The sequence below is a fragment of the Littorina saxatilis genome, linkage group LG12, assembly GCF_037325665.1.
Source record: "Littorina saxatilis isolate snail1 linkage group LG12, US_GU_Lsax_2.0, whole genome shotgun sequence".
Lineage (NCBI taxonomy): Eukaryota > Metazoa > Mollusca > Gastropoda > Littorinimorpha > Littorinidae > Littorina > Littorina saxatilis.
In genome coordinates, this window is record NC_090256.1 from 83061082 (window position 1) to 83078387 (window position 17306).

The 17306-nt window shown below is 41.0% G+C and overlaps 2 protein-coding genes across 2 annotated transcripts; one reads left to right on the forward strand and one right to left on the reverse strand.

The window, feature by feature from the left end:
- Window positions 1-625: 625 nt before the first annotated feature.
- Window positions 626-6296, forward strand: LOC138982964 (uncharacterized). Its single transcript, XM_070356358.1, has 3 exons — window positions 626-760; window positions 1919-2247; window positions 3578-6296. The coding sequence occupies exons 2-3, from the start codon at window positions 1935-1937 to the stop codon at window positions 4384-4386; spliced, it is 1122 nt and encodes a 373-aa protein (XP_070212459.1). The 5' UTR covers window positions 626-760; window positions 1919-1934; the 3' UTR covers window positions 4387-6296.
- Window positions 6297-8674: 2378 nt separating this feature from the next.
- LOC138983218 (uncharacterized) lies at window positions 8675-12923 on the reverse strand. Its single transcript, XM_070356629.1, has 4 exons — window positions 12917-12923; window positions 12118-12334; window positions 10428-10615; window positions 8675-9153 (listed from the first exon to the last, which is right to left on the reverse strand). Exons 1-4 carry the CDS (start codon window positions 12921-12923, stop codon window positions 8675-8677), a joined length of 891 nt encoding a protein of 296 aa, XP_070212730.1.
- Between the last annotated feature and the right edge of the window lie 4383 nt (window positions 12924-17306).

Genomic DNA, 17306 nt, shown 5'->3' on the forward strand with positions numbered 1-17306 from the left:
TACCATACTGCTGGATTTTTTGGGATGCAGGGTCATTTTGTTGTTACTACACCACTGTTCAACGTCGTTGATTCCCTGCTGAAGGTCAGCCTCCACTTGAACTATTTTTTTGGACGATGAGTGAAGAGAGCTATCATCAGCAAAAAGCTCACAAGATACATTTTTATTCGTAATATGCAAAGGTAGGTCGTTTATGAAGATACTAAATAAAAGTGGGCCAAGAATGGACCCCTGAGGAACTCCGCAATTTAGAACACCATCTTGTGAATATTGACCATTTAGATATACCCGCTGGGATCTGTTCGTGATGAACGATGCAAGCAACTTAACTGTATCACTGTTGTTTATATAAAACTTTAGTTTAGTTATGAGAATATTGTGATCGACTGTTTCAAACGCTTTCCTCAGATCGAGGAAAACTGCACCAACTAATTTGGAATCGTTGATAGCCGACAGCCAGGTGTCACAGAGACGGACAAGAGCCGTGGAGAGAGAGAGAGAGAGAGAGAGAGAGAGAGAGAGAGAGAGAGAGAGAGAGAGAGAGAGAGAGAGAGAGAGCTCTTTATCACAATAACACGCAAGTGTCACTAGGGAGAAAGAAACGAAACGTCGGGACGTTTCGTTTTGAAGTTGTGGTAAACGTCATCATTTCGGGGGTCTCTCGCTGGAAAGGTGAAGGTCAACTGAAACGGAACGTGGAACGTCAAAACGCAGTCACGTTTTCCACCCCCAAAAAACGGAGAATAATTCGTCAACTTTTGTGAGTATTTTTGCACACTAACAGTTTTATTTGTTGGCCATTTTATGCATTGCTAGATTCATCAACCCTTTCACAGTCTTTCAGCGCTGAGAATGTGTTCATTGGAGGTAGACAACTGTTGTGAACTGAAATATTTTGAAGGGTGCTGATCCTGGTACATTTATCCAACTTCATGGTGAGAAAGCAAATGGCGAAGCAGAAGTAGGTCATCGCATCGAATTTTTATTCTGGCTTCGTATGTGATTTTGTATAAACAAAGTCTGTGTGATTTATTTGGACTGAAAATAATCAAAGTATGCCCGATTCTGGACCACCTCCTAGGGTTTTTTTTTCCATTTTGATCGAGGACAGACGTGACAAGTACAAAACAACCCCTAGTTGGGGAAAGGCTTCTAAATCGGCACAGGCGTGTGCACAGGGCCGTTTTCTGAGAATGGGGAATACTCAGGGTATAATTGCCTACATGGTTCGGTAGAGCTCTTTGCCATAGGCTGTTACCAGTTGTAAAAATTGAGATGCGCGAAATGGATAAAAACAAATAATGAGTTCGAATGAGTAAATCTTGGAATTCAACATGAATGATCTAATTTTTGTGAAATACAATTGATGATGAGCAGGTGCATGAATTGAAAAATGTGAAGCTCTTGTGTGTGCAATGCGAGTATGTCAATCCTTTATTGACTCGTGGAGTTGAAATTATGCCATGCCCAGTCAGCGGATCATATCCTGCCATGCCCGGCCTTTCATTTGCGCATGACTCGCCTTTTATTTGCGTATGCCCGCCGTTTTCTGACCCTCCTTTTTATGTTGATATACCGATACAGATTCAATCTCAGTTAAACTGTATAAAAAAAAAGTATGCATTTGATAAAAAAAAATATTTAAGAAATTGACACGGTTTAGTACTGTACATGGTGTAATTTGGGCCTGAAAGTAAATAGCCGGGCATGGATCAAGTGAAGTGCCGGCACTGCCCCAACCCCACCCCAATTTTATTGTCAGAAAACCCAGCGTGTTTATGCCATTGTATTGACTGTTTAATTATTAGTCCATTTTACAAAGCATGCGATGTTTCTTCTTTGACCAGACTACTAGTATATAGAGTGTAATACATATTTATATAAACACTAACACTTTTTACAATATATTTTGTTCTAGGTCCTGATTGTCAACTATGGATTCATCCGACTCTGATCAGTATGATGAGGATCTTTTCAACGCGCAGGATATGGATACAGACGATGAGTTTGATAGAGAGGTACAACGCAGGCGACGAACAACGCAGGATTTTGACCTTCTCTTGCTGAACCTGAAGCCAAGTGTTGGGAGGAGGGGAATCCTTGCAGAAAACTTTGACCTCTCAAAATACACAGACTATCAGTGCCAGAGGTACTTTCGGTTCCACACGGCCCAAGATGTGGAACAACTCAGGGGTTTACTGCGGATGCCTGACATGATGCGAACTGAAACTGGCACCGTAGCACCAGGTATGTAGCAACTTACTAGTCTTTATGTGCCGAGGCGACAGTCGTTACTAGCTGAGCACTATGTACATTTTAAATAAATAAATAGGAGTCATATTCTATGTGTAATTGAGGGGGCACACCAGGGTAACCTTTGGATATATGGTGTAATTTAAGGATGATGGAGAATTTAAATGTATGACCGCTTAATACATTTCATAGAATTGCACCAGAATCTTGATCTTTTAATCTTCCTCATACCTCATACAAGCTGTCTGGAACGAATAGCTTATATTATAGACTATTTATTTACAGTAGTTCATTTTGAATTGTTTGTTTGTTTATTTGTTGCTTAACGTCCAGCCGACTACGCAGAGCCATATCAGGACGAGGAAGGGGGGGATGAAGGGGGCCACTTGTCAAGCGATTCCTGTTTACAAATGCACTAACCCATTACTTGTGTCCCAGCAGGCTTTAGTAAAACTAAATTAATACCTACTGGAAGATTACCAGTTTCCAGTATGTTAAAATAGGCTTAACCTATCTACTGCTGGACTTACATCAGAACACTAACAGATTAAACTATACATGAATCGCGAGACAAGCGGCAAGAGAAGAGATTTTTGGAAAAAATACAGGTGAATGAGCAAGAAGGCAGAAAAAAAAGAATTCATGAAGAAAAAGAGAGCATGACAGGAAAGAGGAACCAAAAATCTACCTAACAGCAAACTAGAAAGCTCCTGCGGTTCCAAAAACAGGAGGGGCCTTTAATTTCATAACCGCAGTGCCCCACTGCGGGAAGTTCATTTTGAATTCAATATGTTTTTATTTTTGTTGGCAGTTCCAGGCTTGGGTGTATACTTTACAATAATAATCAGTCTCAGGAACCGTCACATGACATAATAATTATGTAAGTGTAGCTTTATAAGCCTTAAAAAACTAAAAGCTATAACAACTTTTTGGGGCTTATGATTTTATTTTTTGCAAGCATAAACAGTGTGGTATAATACAGTCGGCTAACTAGCCCCCTCTCTCACACACAATCATTCACAGGATGTTGGTGGACCGATGTAAAAGGAACAAGTGTCCGTGTAAGTGGCATTATATAAGGACTGTGTGTACTAACCCTAATCCTAGCAATGACAGTCCGTCTTTGTCTCTGTATTCTGACAGTGAGGCTGACACTGATTCCGGCAGACTGTGTTGTGTATCCTTTCATACACAACATGGAAACATTTTTATTTTGCTTTTGTGCTTGCAGGAACAATGAAGAGGTAGATCCACATCCTGTCAAACTTTGTGTATTTTTTATTCCCATTTCAATTTAAGTTAATAATTTGTTCGACTGTTTCAGGCTTGGAGGTACTGTGCATCACACTACGTCGCCTCGCGTACCCGTGTCGCTATGTGGACCTTGGCACGATGTTTCGCAGGAGTGAGTCGGCGTTGTGCCAACTGTTCAACCTGGGACTGAATCACATTTACGACAACTTCTCACCCAAGATCATCGAACTGAACCAGCCATGGCTGACCTTGCCTCAGTTGCACATGTACTGCGATGTTATTGCGGACAAAGGTGCTGCCCTCCAGAATTGTTGGGGTTTCATCGATGGAACAGTGAGACCAATATGCAAGCCATCCGAAATCCAACGGGAACTTTTCAATGGCCACAAAAGAGTCCACGGAATCAAGTTCCAAAGCATCGTTACCCCCGATGGTTTGATTGCCAACCTTTTTGGACCAATGTCAGGGCGGCGCCATGATGCTGCGCTGCTGAATGCCAGTGGGTTGCTGGATCACATGGAGAGGCATTACAACATCAATGGACAACCTCTCTGCATATATGGTGATCCTGCATACCCACAGAGGCCCCATCTTTATCGGCCATTTTTGGGACACAATCTGACACCGCAACAGCAGCAATTCAACACGGACATGTCCTCAGTTCGCCAAGCTGTTGAATTTGGATTTGGAAAAGTGGTTGAGAACTGGGCTTTCTTGGACTACAAGAAAAACTTGAAGCTTTTTCTCTCGCCCGTTGGCAAATTGTACCATGTGGGTGCCATTCTGACGAATTGTCTGACCTGCATGTACCCAGCGCATGGTGGTCTTGTGAACTACTTTGAAATTGACCCACCTTCCATTGATGAATACCTGCAGTGAATTCTCATAGTGCGGGATTTTTATTTCACCCAACAAGTTCTCAGATTCAGATAAATGTATTGAGTTTACGCCGATATTCAGGCAACTAGCCTTGATCTCATTTCTTTTCATTGAACACAAGTTACACAACTGCAAATAAATCCACAACACATCGAATCATATGGACTGTGGTACTGAGGACATGCTTGTGTTGAATTGCTGCATGCTGTTGGGCTTTGTCAGTATGTAAACTAATCAAAAGAAGTTAGGGAACACCCTTCATTTTAACGTGTTTTTGTAAATCGACGATACTGTCACAGGATTCGAAATTAGCACGCGCCCGAGCTTCTGTCGTCCAACCATGGTCAAACTGTGCCCTGGTGAGCCCAAGTCCTGGCTTTTATGGGGTAACCAGTGACAAATGTTCACAGTCGAAGTCTCCAAAGTTCCACTTGCAGTGCATCATTTTGTCAGAAACACGGTGTAGCAAAAATGCTGGAGCAGCAAAAAAGGGTAACATTTTGCAACCTTTGAGCGATTTTCAACGCTCTGCCACTGACCTCTCGAGTAGCACGTGGCGCACACCAAGCCTGTACAGCAAAGGCAGGAGTCTGCTGAGTGCGGATACGGCATTCTAGCTTGCATAGTTTTGACAGTATCGTCGATTTACAAAAACATGTGAAAATGAAGGGTGTTCCCTAACTTCTTTTGATTAGTTTAGAATAATTTGTTGAACAATGCTGCCTTTCCTGGAATTGTCAACAACGACATGCATTGTTAGCTAAGAGGTCTTTGTACATGTGCAGCGGTGTATATTTCACTGTGGAATATTGGAGACAGATAAAACAACACACTATGTGGCCAATTGTGCAAACCATAAAGAACAAAAGCCAACAATGAATGATATGCTTTTTACTTAATCACCCTCGGACATGATCTGGACAATACAGAGCAACGAAATACAAGTAGTCCCTGTGGTGCAAATTCTGGAGTACTTGCAAATAAAAACGTTGTAAAATCAAATAACAGTATGCTTTACTGTTCATAAACGTTGCAATCATTCTGGTGATATTAGGAATGAGTGCTTCATTGTTTCATATCACAAGCGAGACGAAGGTCTGGGTACTTCAGTGAAGATATGACAAGGTGGGACATACACAATTTCATGTCGCCAAGGTACACTCGCCAGAAATAATAAGCGAGTTAGCTCCCTTGCTTTTAAACGGGCATTCATTTTGATGGGTTGTTAATAAGAAGAGTGACGTCAAACCGCGCCAAAAAGCAACGGAGCAAACTCTCTTATTATTTCCGGCGATTGTACCTTGGCGACATGAAATAGTGTATGTCCCACCTTGTCATATCTTCATTGAAGTACCCAGACCTTCATCTCGCCTGTGTTTCATATCCCATGAAAGATGAAAACACACAAACAAAAAAACATCAAACAAACAAACAAAAAAACATTCCAATTTTCCATGTACATATTTGTGACACAGCTTGCATTACTTGGCAAAAGTTGCAGTTTTCACTTTTGGACGGTAACATTTTCAAAGTGAAAAAAAAAAAAAAAAAAAAGCTACAGAATTACTGGGTAAAATGAATTAAGTGTTCATAAATGACAAGTTGGCATCCTTGATAAACTGTTTCTTGGGAAAACGTTTATTAAAGCTAATACACTTTCCAAATACTACATCCAACATTTGGAGGTCTTGATTTTGTGACTTTCGTCCGCTTTTTTGCCGGCTGTATCACTTATTACTCAAAATTTAAATTTAACACCCACAAGAGGAAAAAACTGTTGGCCCTTGGTGGTCGCCTGGGCTTGAAACAATATGTTATGTTTATGAAAAAAATATGGATACATAACATTATTGTTTTAAGCCCAGTCGACTAAGAAGAGCTTTCTCAGGGCTGGGGATGGTGGGGAAGGGGAAGTTCCTTGTCAAGTAATCCTTGTTTTACAATCGCCATAACCTATCATAAAGTGCCCCAGCAGCCGCACATACAATGTACTGAAAACATACTGGAAGATGGCCAGTTCCCAGTACTTTGTTACAATAGAATTTAATCTACCTACTGCTGGACTTACATCAGAACACTAACAAATTAAAGTGAACAAGAATCACGAGACAAGGAACAAAGGGAGCGGAGCGTTCAAGAATTTTGTAAGAAGATGAAAGATGAATTTATCAGATTAAGCAAAAAGATAGCAGAAAGTTCACAGAGGAAATGGACAGACAAGAAAAGATGAATAACGGATAGAAAAGTCATAATTGTGAATAAACAAAATGAGAGGTAAAGAAACTAAAATGAACATGTTTACTTGACAGGAGACACGCCGGGGGTATTTTTTTTTATCCTGTGGCACAGAAAGACTCCACAGGCCCCTACCCGGAGGGGAAAAATATGGATACAAATTGCATGCTTTTGTATTGGACTAGAGAATATCAGCAAAGCAGACACAACTCACTGAATGGCAGGGACATAAGTCTCACAATTTGCCCGCTGCCAATTACGGAATTATCAGATCCGACAAATGTAAAACATCTCTGACCTAAAACAGGCCAAGAATATCAGTGAATGATAACAAAATGGCAGAAAACAAGTTTTAAAAAACAGTAATACTGGAGGAAAAAAATCCATGAAAGTGAATGTTTTTGTCATCACAAAATCACAAAACAGATGAGTAACAGTTTTCGTATCCTGAATCTCCACATGTACAAATGCACACAGAACAATTAATTCCAAGGCCATTGTGTACTTGACCAATTACTGACAGGACATTGTCAAAGGCTGCTGCTGTAAGCAATCTCTTCGGAGAACATTGCTGAATTTCAAATTAAAACTCATAAATAGGAAAAAGTACCGTCGATGGTCAAACTGTCACTGGAATTATTAAATGCAAAGAGTGGACATGTCCCGATCTGGGCAGGGATTTCCATATTCGGCAATGATAGACCTGAACGTGTGATCATGTGATTTAAAGTTGTGCTTGGGATGTAATGTACTTGTATACACAATGGATTCAACTGTCATTTTACACAATGTTTGAAAGTGAAAGCCCCAATATTGGGCAAAAATATAGGATTTCACATAGAATTGCACATTGTTTACTCAACACTGTACATGATGTTTGACATTTCACCAGGATTGAAAATAATACTTTTTTTGTAGCACCAATAGCAATTGCAATTCAAGCTTTGTTTATTGAAACAGGTTATTTAGCATTTGGCTCGTAAGCCAAATTAAGTGCAGAGGTCTGAATTCTTGTCATTACCCATCCACGCAGTGGGCGAGGCCTAGAAATCAAATGCTTAGGCCAAACCAAATAGCATTGTCTTGTAAACAGTCCATAGACTTATACATATTTAAAACACACACATACACAAATAACATGGACCAATTATCGGATAATCTGACTTATGTGAAACATCTCTGACATAAACATGCCAAGAATATCACTGAATGACAACAATGGCAGGACATAATGGAGGAAAAACTTGCCTACACATTGCATGTTTTTGCCATGGACTAGGGGGAAAATTAAAACATGGAGTTTTCAAATTTTCACTTTAAAGGGGCTAACCAGGACTTGGAGAGCTCTCGGTTGTTAGCAATTGCTGAAAAAATGAGCATGCTTGCACTGTGGCTGGTTCACATTGTCTTCGTGATTGTCAGTACTGTCTTTCGTTGGTTCATAATCAGTGGCGTGGTTATCAGGTCATGCAGTTTCGACTGCTAATCCAGTACACAGCTTCGTGGATTGTTACACGATTTGCGCTTGTTCTGGAGAACCTGGGGCTTTCTGGCAATAAAAGGTATAAATGATAGTGACATTAAACGGTAAGGAATCTGATGCTACTCATGATTTGTACATTTGCGGACATGCTTCTGACCCCCTCAACTGCTCGTTAACAAACGCTATACACAGATAAGCAAAATTCAAAAGGCTATTGTGTATTGTAAAGTTGTCTTATGTAGACAAGGCCCCCATAATATTTCATACAGGCAATCAAGGAGCAAGAAAACATGAACAAAAATAGCCTTCAGAACGAAGAGACTACAGATAAAACTGAATTTTGATTTAATCCGAATCTTGACCTTTCAAACTGAATACAACTCAAAAGTTAATCTCTAGGAAGAGTGCAATACACCCCAGGAAGCAAGATGTGAAAATAAAAAACTGAAGAAAAAATATTTAATTAACAATACTACAGAATATGTAGTGGCACTTTATATGACCGACAACAAATGAAATTAAATGACATGCTGCTGAAATGCATGATGGAGGTGCAGAAGCATCAGACTTTCATTTTTTCATCTGTTGCAACATCTCTATCATACCCTTCAACATGGCAGAGTTGTTGTCTGCCTCTTGTTTTCTTATTTCTAGCTCTCTCTTTTGATTGTCCAATTCCCTTTCCCTGATCATTCTCTGCGCCTCACCTTCCCTCCTCTCATGTTCCAACTTTTGCTGAGTGAGCAACTTTCGCTCATCCAACTCCTTCATCCGAAGATCTCTATGCTCCCTCGCTATCTCTTTTCGGCGTTCCGTCTCTCCGTTCCGAAGTTTTTCTTCATTGTCGTCTCTGGTTTTCATATATTCCAGAACATCCCTCTTTTTTCCTCTAGGAGTCACAGGTTCGTATTTTTTAGCTATGGCCACTGCATTTGCTGTGTCAACAGCCACTGTGTTTGCGGCGGCGGCCTGTCGTGCCTGTCCCCTCTCTTGCAGCAAAACCTCCTCCTCGCTCTCATCTGCTTTAGCTTCACCCTCCTCTGTTAGCACTGCACATCACACAAAATAATAAATAAATAGATCTGTCTCAAGACGTCCCCATGCTGCCGCAAAAAAATAATAATAATAAAATCCACTATCCTCGTTGAAGGCATGTCATCGATCCTGCCGATGAACCATGCTTACAGGACATAAAATTGACCTACCAAAAAGAATTGTCAGTTTACTGTGTCCCGACCGATGTTATTATTTTAAGGCGCGGACCTCGACTTTTTTTGTGTACAATTATCCCCCAAAATAAATGTCATTCGAAAAAAAATGTTTAAGTGAAACATATAACATTACTAATTCAGCCCTGAAAGTACAAAAAAGCTCCTACTAGCCTTTGGCTGGTAACTTAAAAATTTTACCAGCCAAACTGAAATTGTTACCAGCCAAACTGAAATTTTTACCAGCCAATCTACACCCGGGAGCACCTATAGCGCCCAGTTTCGTGGTTGTGCATGTTTTGTGATAAATCTATGAAGTTCAAAATTTTAATCGAAGTGGAAATAAAAACATGAACATTCCAGCAAAAAACATTGGGACCGTAGGGCTCACAGATGAGCTGTAACTCTTCTGCAAAGAAGTCTTAGTCAACTGTTTTTTCAAGGCAGAGGGTAGTTCGTTTTGCGCCCGTATGGAAGAGTGGCTCGTTAACGAGCAGTTGTTGACCTTTTTTACCGCATTTTTTAAAGATTGGTTTCAACCAGTGGTCTAGGGGTAAGAGATAATGTATTTCAGGTATGATTCTTACTTCTACTGGCCATTAGCATCAGCCAAAGGTACTTCTGGGCGCGAAACTAAGTGATAATATTGTTGATAAAAGTAGCATAACTTTCACACACACAACAATCAAGAATTTACTCTCGGGAAAACCGTGATCACAAACAATTGGAAAGGGCGATTGAATTGAAACTTTTTGCAATGTGTTCAGGCCTGCTCTAAACATACCTTTAGATTCAAATATTTTGATTCCACGAACAGAAGATCAGCAAACGATCAACGAACCATGCACAAATATATTATTATCTCACTGTGTTTTTACAGTAAGATAATAATAAATAATATAAAATAAAATGCCTGTGATCGGAATAGGATACGGCGCTGAAAAAAACTTTGATGTGACGTGTCACTACTTGTTTCTTTATGCCGATGTTACTTTAGACAGGCCAATCGGTGATCACGACGTGGAACATCCTAACTGTGGCTGCCATTACCAACACAGTCTTCAGTGATAACCATACTGTATTGTCAAGAAGTAGAAGCTAAAGAGAGTTCTTACGTTTCCGAAGCCCGCCTGTCCTCATGGCTGCATCCTGGATTTGCTGTTGAACTTGCACTTCAGCAGCCACTTCTCCCTTCCGCTCCGCTTTGACCTTTCGTTTTCTTCTTTCCGCCTCGTCCTTCAATTCAAGCAGTTCGTCCAGGGATTTTTGGAGATCCGTCAGCTCTGGCACCACAATTCCAGAGCTGCACACAGAATTTAAGCCAGATTGAACAGTCGTCTAACATTAAATTGAGATTGTATGGATTCAACAGAATATCAAGACTTAGTATGGATTCCACGGAATATGAAGGCTGATATTAAAGAGAGTCTGCAGTGCTTGGGGTGATTTTTGACACAAAATTTTGTTTGATATCATAATCTTAAACACGTTAGAAATAGTTGTAAAAGTTGCTTTGAATTTTTTTTTAAGCGTCAAATTTGAAATTTAGCAAGGGGTGACCGAGACGCTTTTAGATTCGACCAGGCAGCCAGCCTGTGACGTCACATGCCGAAAATTGATTCACAGCTTGGTGGGCACGAAGAGGCGACCATCACTGTCTGAGGTTCTGGACATTGTGCCTCATTGTTTTCAACCCAGAAAACTGGACAGCGCCAACGGCATGTCGGCCTCTTCACTGAGGATGGACGGATCACATCCGGAGGAATGATTGGTACATTAAATTGATAATTATTAGACCGTGTGTGGCCGCTCACAAATGTGTGATGGTGATTCACATCAAAGTTACCTTTGATTTTCATTGTGTTTTCGTGTTTCGTCCTCACAATCGATAATTAATTGTTTGAGAAAGCGATAATAATTAAACCATTCAAATGTAACCTAGTTCCTACCCATTTCTCACATAGATCTAGGACACTTATTAGCCCGACTCTCCGCATGTGTCTGTGATGTCACATCCGACAGAAAATTATGTCATGGCTACTTTCGATTTCGGCGTCCAAGAATTCAGAAAAGCATTATTTTTAGCAGTTAGAATTTTTCTCCATATTTTTGTGACAATACGTTACAAATCATCCTTTTTGATATTAAGAATATTGCATAGTCACTCTAACATTTAATTTAATGTTCACTTCAAAGAAATCAGAATGGGACTTGCACATTTCTGATGGGAATTGTATATCAGAAGACATGTTTGCACTCTCGGGGGTTGATCAATAAGAGGAGGGTTCCTCAAAATTATAAAGTGTACACGAAACACCCAAGACTACTAAGGGGGGTATGGGGGCAGCCCCCCCCCCCTCCGAAAAATTGTGTGTGCAAGGAAGCAAAATGGTGCTCACTGAGCTTAGAACTTGCACCTTTGAGAGGGTTTGCTTTGACATTTCTCCTTAATTTTAAGCATGTTCTATTTGGGAGTAAGTAACCGAAAAAAAATAAACTAAAAAGTAAAACACTTTTTTTTTAAAAAGGAGAGAGGGTGGGTGGGGGTTCGGGCACCCAGAAACTTCCTCTGGATCCCCCCCCCCCCTAAATGTTTCTCCTGTCTCCTGGCTGCGAATGCACTCCCTGACTACTGTTGTCAATCTGAGAATTCCCACAAAATGCAGTTGGTGGTGACTAGTCAAACCACTAACTGCCGTTGTCATGGCGCCACTTGCTTGTAGGGTAACAGTTTAGTGACACTGCTTATAAATGCAGCTTTTGGCAGTTTACAATTTAATGCAACATGCACTTATTTTGTCTCACCCTCTCAGTTCTGCAGCGTTCTCCTTTCTCCTCTGTTTCATCAAGGTGTCGTGTAGCTTCACCAGCAGAAGCTTCCATGTCACCCCCTCCTTCCAAGGGTTGACGAGTATTGCCTGCTGGCACAACTCAATGTCCATCACATCCGTCCATCGGATATTAGTCCTTCGCTCTTCTGCCATTTCAGATGCTGGGTGCTGGGATTTGTGTGAAGTTGAACCTAAAACACAAGTGGAAGTACAATATTTAAATCATGCTGGTGTGTGTTGGGGGGGGGGGGGGGGGTATGTAGTAAAAAGGTATCCTTACTGTGTGCCTGTGGTTTTGAAAGAATGGTTAAATGGAACAGTGTTCCATAATCGTGCGGCATGTTCGATGTGCAATTTTTCACTAGTGAGTAGTCTGAGTCTCTGTGTACCATCAAGAATCATGATCGTCACCTACTTGTGTGTACCTACCTACCATTAGTCTTGTACCTGTGTGTCACTCACTGCACGACACGATTGTGACATTGGAAACAACTGTAAATCATACAAGCAACTCTGCAACATGCCTTCAATGAGGAATTTAGTTTTTTTTGAGGCAGCATGTGAAATAAATAAAAATACAAGCAACTCTAAACCGCAAGGGCATGGTACACTTCACTGTCTTTAGTTAATAAACTGAAATCAAGTCGATTTTCAATTCATAGAAATAGTTGAATCGAGCTGAGGTCAGGATTTCAGTGGACTCTGAAAATCAGCTGTCTCGATTATCACTACGGATAAAACGTGTCCTAAACATCACACCACCGCTCGCACACCCTGCATGTTGATTACAACACCTGAAATATGTTCGCTTTGAAACATAAAGTTAACTTTTCTATCATGCATTTGGAAAATTACAGAAGATTAAAAGAGACGACAGAAAGAACGATGACTTACCCGTGTTTAGATTCCCGAACAGGAAGAAGGACAATTTGTTCTCCTTCGGGAAAGAGTTCCAAGCAAGGAAAGATAATTTCACTTGAAGATTTATCGCCCTTCCTTCATTCCGAAACGAAACGTGAATACATCTAAATCTTGTCTGCGGCCTATGCCGTCTCGTTTCACGTTCCGTTTCGCGGGGTGACTCATTCACCAAACGAAACGAGCTGCAAAACGAAACGTGCTGTCTTTTGAATCTCCCTACTATCTGCACGCATTCTTCTCGCACTGACTTTTTGTGGACGTCAGCCACACACACACATAATTTATGTATACAAACACACATGCACACGCGCGCACTCACTCACACATAAACATGCACACGCGCATACACACACACACACAAACACGCACAAGCACACACATACACACACATAGGTGGTTTTACAGTCATTTGGGGTCGGCTGTGTATCAAAATGCCATCTTGCTCAAAACACAGGCATTTGGGGTCTCTTTTGTTTTAAGTGTTAGAAAGTTTCTTAAAACTTCAATGAGCGCTAAATGCCATTTTAAAGTGTGAAAACTCATTTCAGGAGGTTATTACATAAAATGCAACCTCCAGCGTGATTTTTAGAAAAACAGACATTTGGGGACGATGTTTGCTGTACAGCAGTGAAATGGGGACGTATGTGTACACAAAGTGCAGAGCTAGAATTACGTTATCGGTGCTATGAATGTTTTAGGTGTTAGAAAGTTTGTTAAAACTTCAATGAGCGTTAAATGCCATTCTAAAGTGTCAAAACTCATTTCAGGAGGTTATTACATAAAATGCAACCTCCAGCGTGATTTTTTAGAAACAAACAGGTATTTGGGGACGATGTTTGCTGTACAGCAGTGAAATGGGGACGTCCAAAAGTGCAGAGCTCCCGCAGAGCTATATGAATGGTTTCATCACATACATGGCGCTATAAGGCGACATATGTTGTGAAAAATTTTACAACTCACGTTTTTGCGCCCGATATTTTCTTGTCATCTCCAAAGTCAAGGGACAAACACGAAATTCCTTGACTTTTGGGGTAGCGCGACTCTGTTAATTTTAAGAATTAAAAAAAAAAAAAAAATTCATTACTAGGATGTCCCATCGTTGGGAAATTCCGGTCGCTTCCTCCGAGTGGAAAGCTAGCAGTGACAGAGTCGCACTACCCCAAGTCAAGGGATCTATTAGTCCTGTTTCGCCGTTATCCCAATTCGCCCCCATCCCATTTTGGCGACATTTCTCAGGCCAAGTGTCATTTTACCACCATGTCATGTACCATTAGCTCCACGTCCCATTTTGACGCAATCCCGTTTGGCCGTTATCCCATTTTGCCCCCATCCCATTTTTGCGACATTTCATAGGTTATGTGTCATTTTAATGCCATTCTAAAGTGTCAAAACTCATTTCAGGAGGTTATTACATAAAATGCAACCTCCAGCGTGATTTTTTTAGAAACAAACAGGTATTTGGGGACGATGTTTGCTGTACAGCAGTGAAATGGGGACGTCCAAAAGTGCAGAGCTCCCGCAGAGCTATATGAATGGTTTCATCACATACATGGCGCTAGGCGACATATGTTGTGAAAAATTTTACAAATCACGTTTTTGCGCCCGATATTTTCTTGTCATCTCCAAAGTCAAGGGACAAACACGAAATTCCTTGACTTTTGGGGTAGCGCGACTCTGTTAATTTTAGGAATTAAAAAAAAATAAATTAATTACTAGGATGTCCCATTGTTGGGAAATTCCGGTCGCTTCCTCCGAGTGGAAAGCTAGCAGTGACAGAGTCGCACTACCCCAAGTCAAGGGATCTATTAGTCCTGTTTCGCCGTTATCCCAATTCGCCCCCATCCCATTTTGGCGACATTTCTCAGGCCTAGTGTCATTTTACCACCATATCATGTACCATTAGCTCCACGTCCCATTTTGGCGCAATCCCGTTTGGCCGTTAGCCCATTTCGCCCCCATCCCATTTTTGCGACATTTTACAGGCCAAGTGTCATTTTACCACCATGTCATGTACCATTAGCTCAACTTCCCATTTTGGCGCAATCCCGTTTCGTCGTTATCCCATTTTGCCCCCATCCCATTTTTGCGACATTTCATAGGCCATGTGTCATTTTACCACCGTGTCAAACCACTAGTGCCACATTCCATTTTGTCGCCATGCCGTTTTGCCGTCATCCCATTTTGCCGCCATCTCTATTTCGCGACATTTTGGATTGTGGCAAAAATGGAATTTGGCGTAAACGGAATGTCTTCCTAGTTGAATAACGCAGTATAGTAGTATAGTGAGGCTTGGCAAGAAGAATAAATAAAAAATGTGATGGCGGCCAAATGGGATGGTGTCAAAATGGGATGACGTGCTATTGTTATGACACGGTAGTAAAATGACGCTTGGCTTGTGAAATGTCGCGACAATGGGATGGGGGATAAATGGAATACGGTGAAACGGCATGGCGGCCAAATGGGATATGGTGTCAAAATGGGATGTCGCGCTATTGTTATGACATGTTAGTAAAATGCCCTGTCACGTAGTCTCAATCCAAATTGGAAATCCATAGCATCATCATTATAATCATCCTCATCTCATTAATCATCCAAAATTATAAATTTTATAAAATGACGCTTGGCTTGTGAAATGTCGCGAAAATGGGATGGGGAAAAAAATGGGACGGCGGCAAAATGGGATTGCACCAAAATGGGATGTGGATCAGCCACTAGATTTTCAATTTTAAAGTCTTAGGTATGACCCGGTGTGACGTTTTCATCTTTCGCCGTGTTGATATTTCGATTTTCGGCCTCGTTGATCTAGTATAAACTCTACACTGATAAAAAAAAACACCCTTCGATAGTACTGATGAGCGACCTTGTGTACCTTACATTCATGGGGCCAAATTTGTCCAACCAATTATTTTATTTAACTTAGAAATTTGATTCATCCTAAAATGTTTCCCTTCTTACTCAAGGGACGTAACCACTCGGTACACGTTTTCGAAGAATTCGATTTTGGGAGTGAAATCTATTTAATTTCACAACCAATTTTTTTCACATGCAAGAAACTGACATGCTTTTCGTCCATAAATAATTTCTCTTCTTAATTTTACCAGGAAACAACATTTCGGTCTCGAGTAAATATCGAGGGGGAAATATGTACACAGGCGAAAGATGAAATCGTGACACCGGCCGAGGTTCAAACCCACGACCTCCCGATCACGGGGCGGACGCCTTACCACTAAGCTAATCGTGCCGGTTTACCCTTGAGTGACAGACGGACAGACAAAAGAATATACAGACAGACCGTAATTAACACAAACACACACACTCAGCAGAGCAAAGCGGTATAACACACAAACTCAGCAGAGCAAGGCAGTATTACACACACAGACTCTGCAGAGCAACTAAGTCGGTGACACACAGACACAGTTATTTGGGGACGATGTTTGCTGTACAGCAGTGAAATGGGGACGTCCAAAAACCGATAGCTCTGCGCTGTGCTATGAATGGTTTCATCAGTTACATATGGCGCTAGGCGACATAAGAGTATTTCCAATCCAGTCAGTAGCTAGCATTCACGACCCTGACAACGGATGGTTTGAGTCTGATTTATGAGAATGAGAATGAGGGAGAGAGAGTTGTATTAAATTGAATTGAATTAAATTGAATTGAATTTATCTTTCTCTTAACACTGTAACAGAACAAGAAATGCTAAAATGGTTTTTTTCCATCCCGCCCTCGCCCATTGAGTTGAAATAGAAGTTAACCACATTATGTTTGAAAATGTTCCAGTGCTTTATGTACAATAATGTTTCAATACAATCATAGTGTATTAACATTTTACCAGTATCAGCTGCAAAATAGAAGTAGTGCTTTACAAGTTTCGAAAGAGAAACAGCATGTAATGATACGTAAATGGTGTACAGCAGTGAATTGGGGACTGTTTCCCAAACAGCAGTCAGATGGGGTCTGGTTGTTGTACAGCAGTCATTTGGAGGCACAAGCTAAAACTGCTTCAGAGATGTGTGTTTTTCATTGGCTTTGATCTCCGCTGAGAGGGAGAGAGTCAGAAAGAGCGACATAGACAGATAGACAGAGACAGAGAGACAGACCGAGACAACAAAGGAGAGGTTAAGGACACCCCCTTACCCTTGAGTGACAGACGGACAGACAAAAGAATATACAGACAGACAGACCGTAATTAACACAAACACACTCAGCAGAGCAAAGCGGTATAACACAAACTCTGCAGCA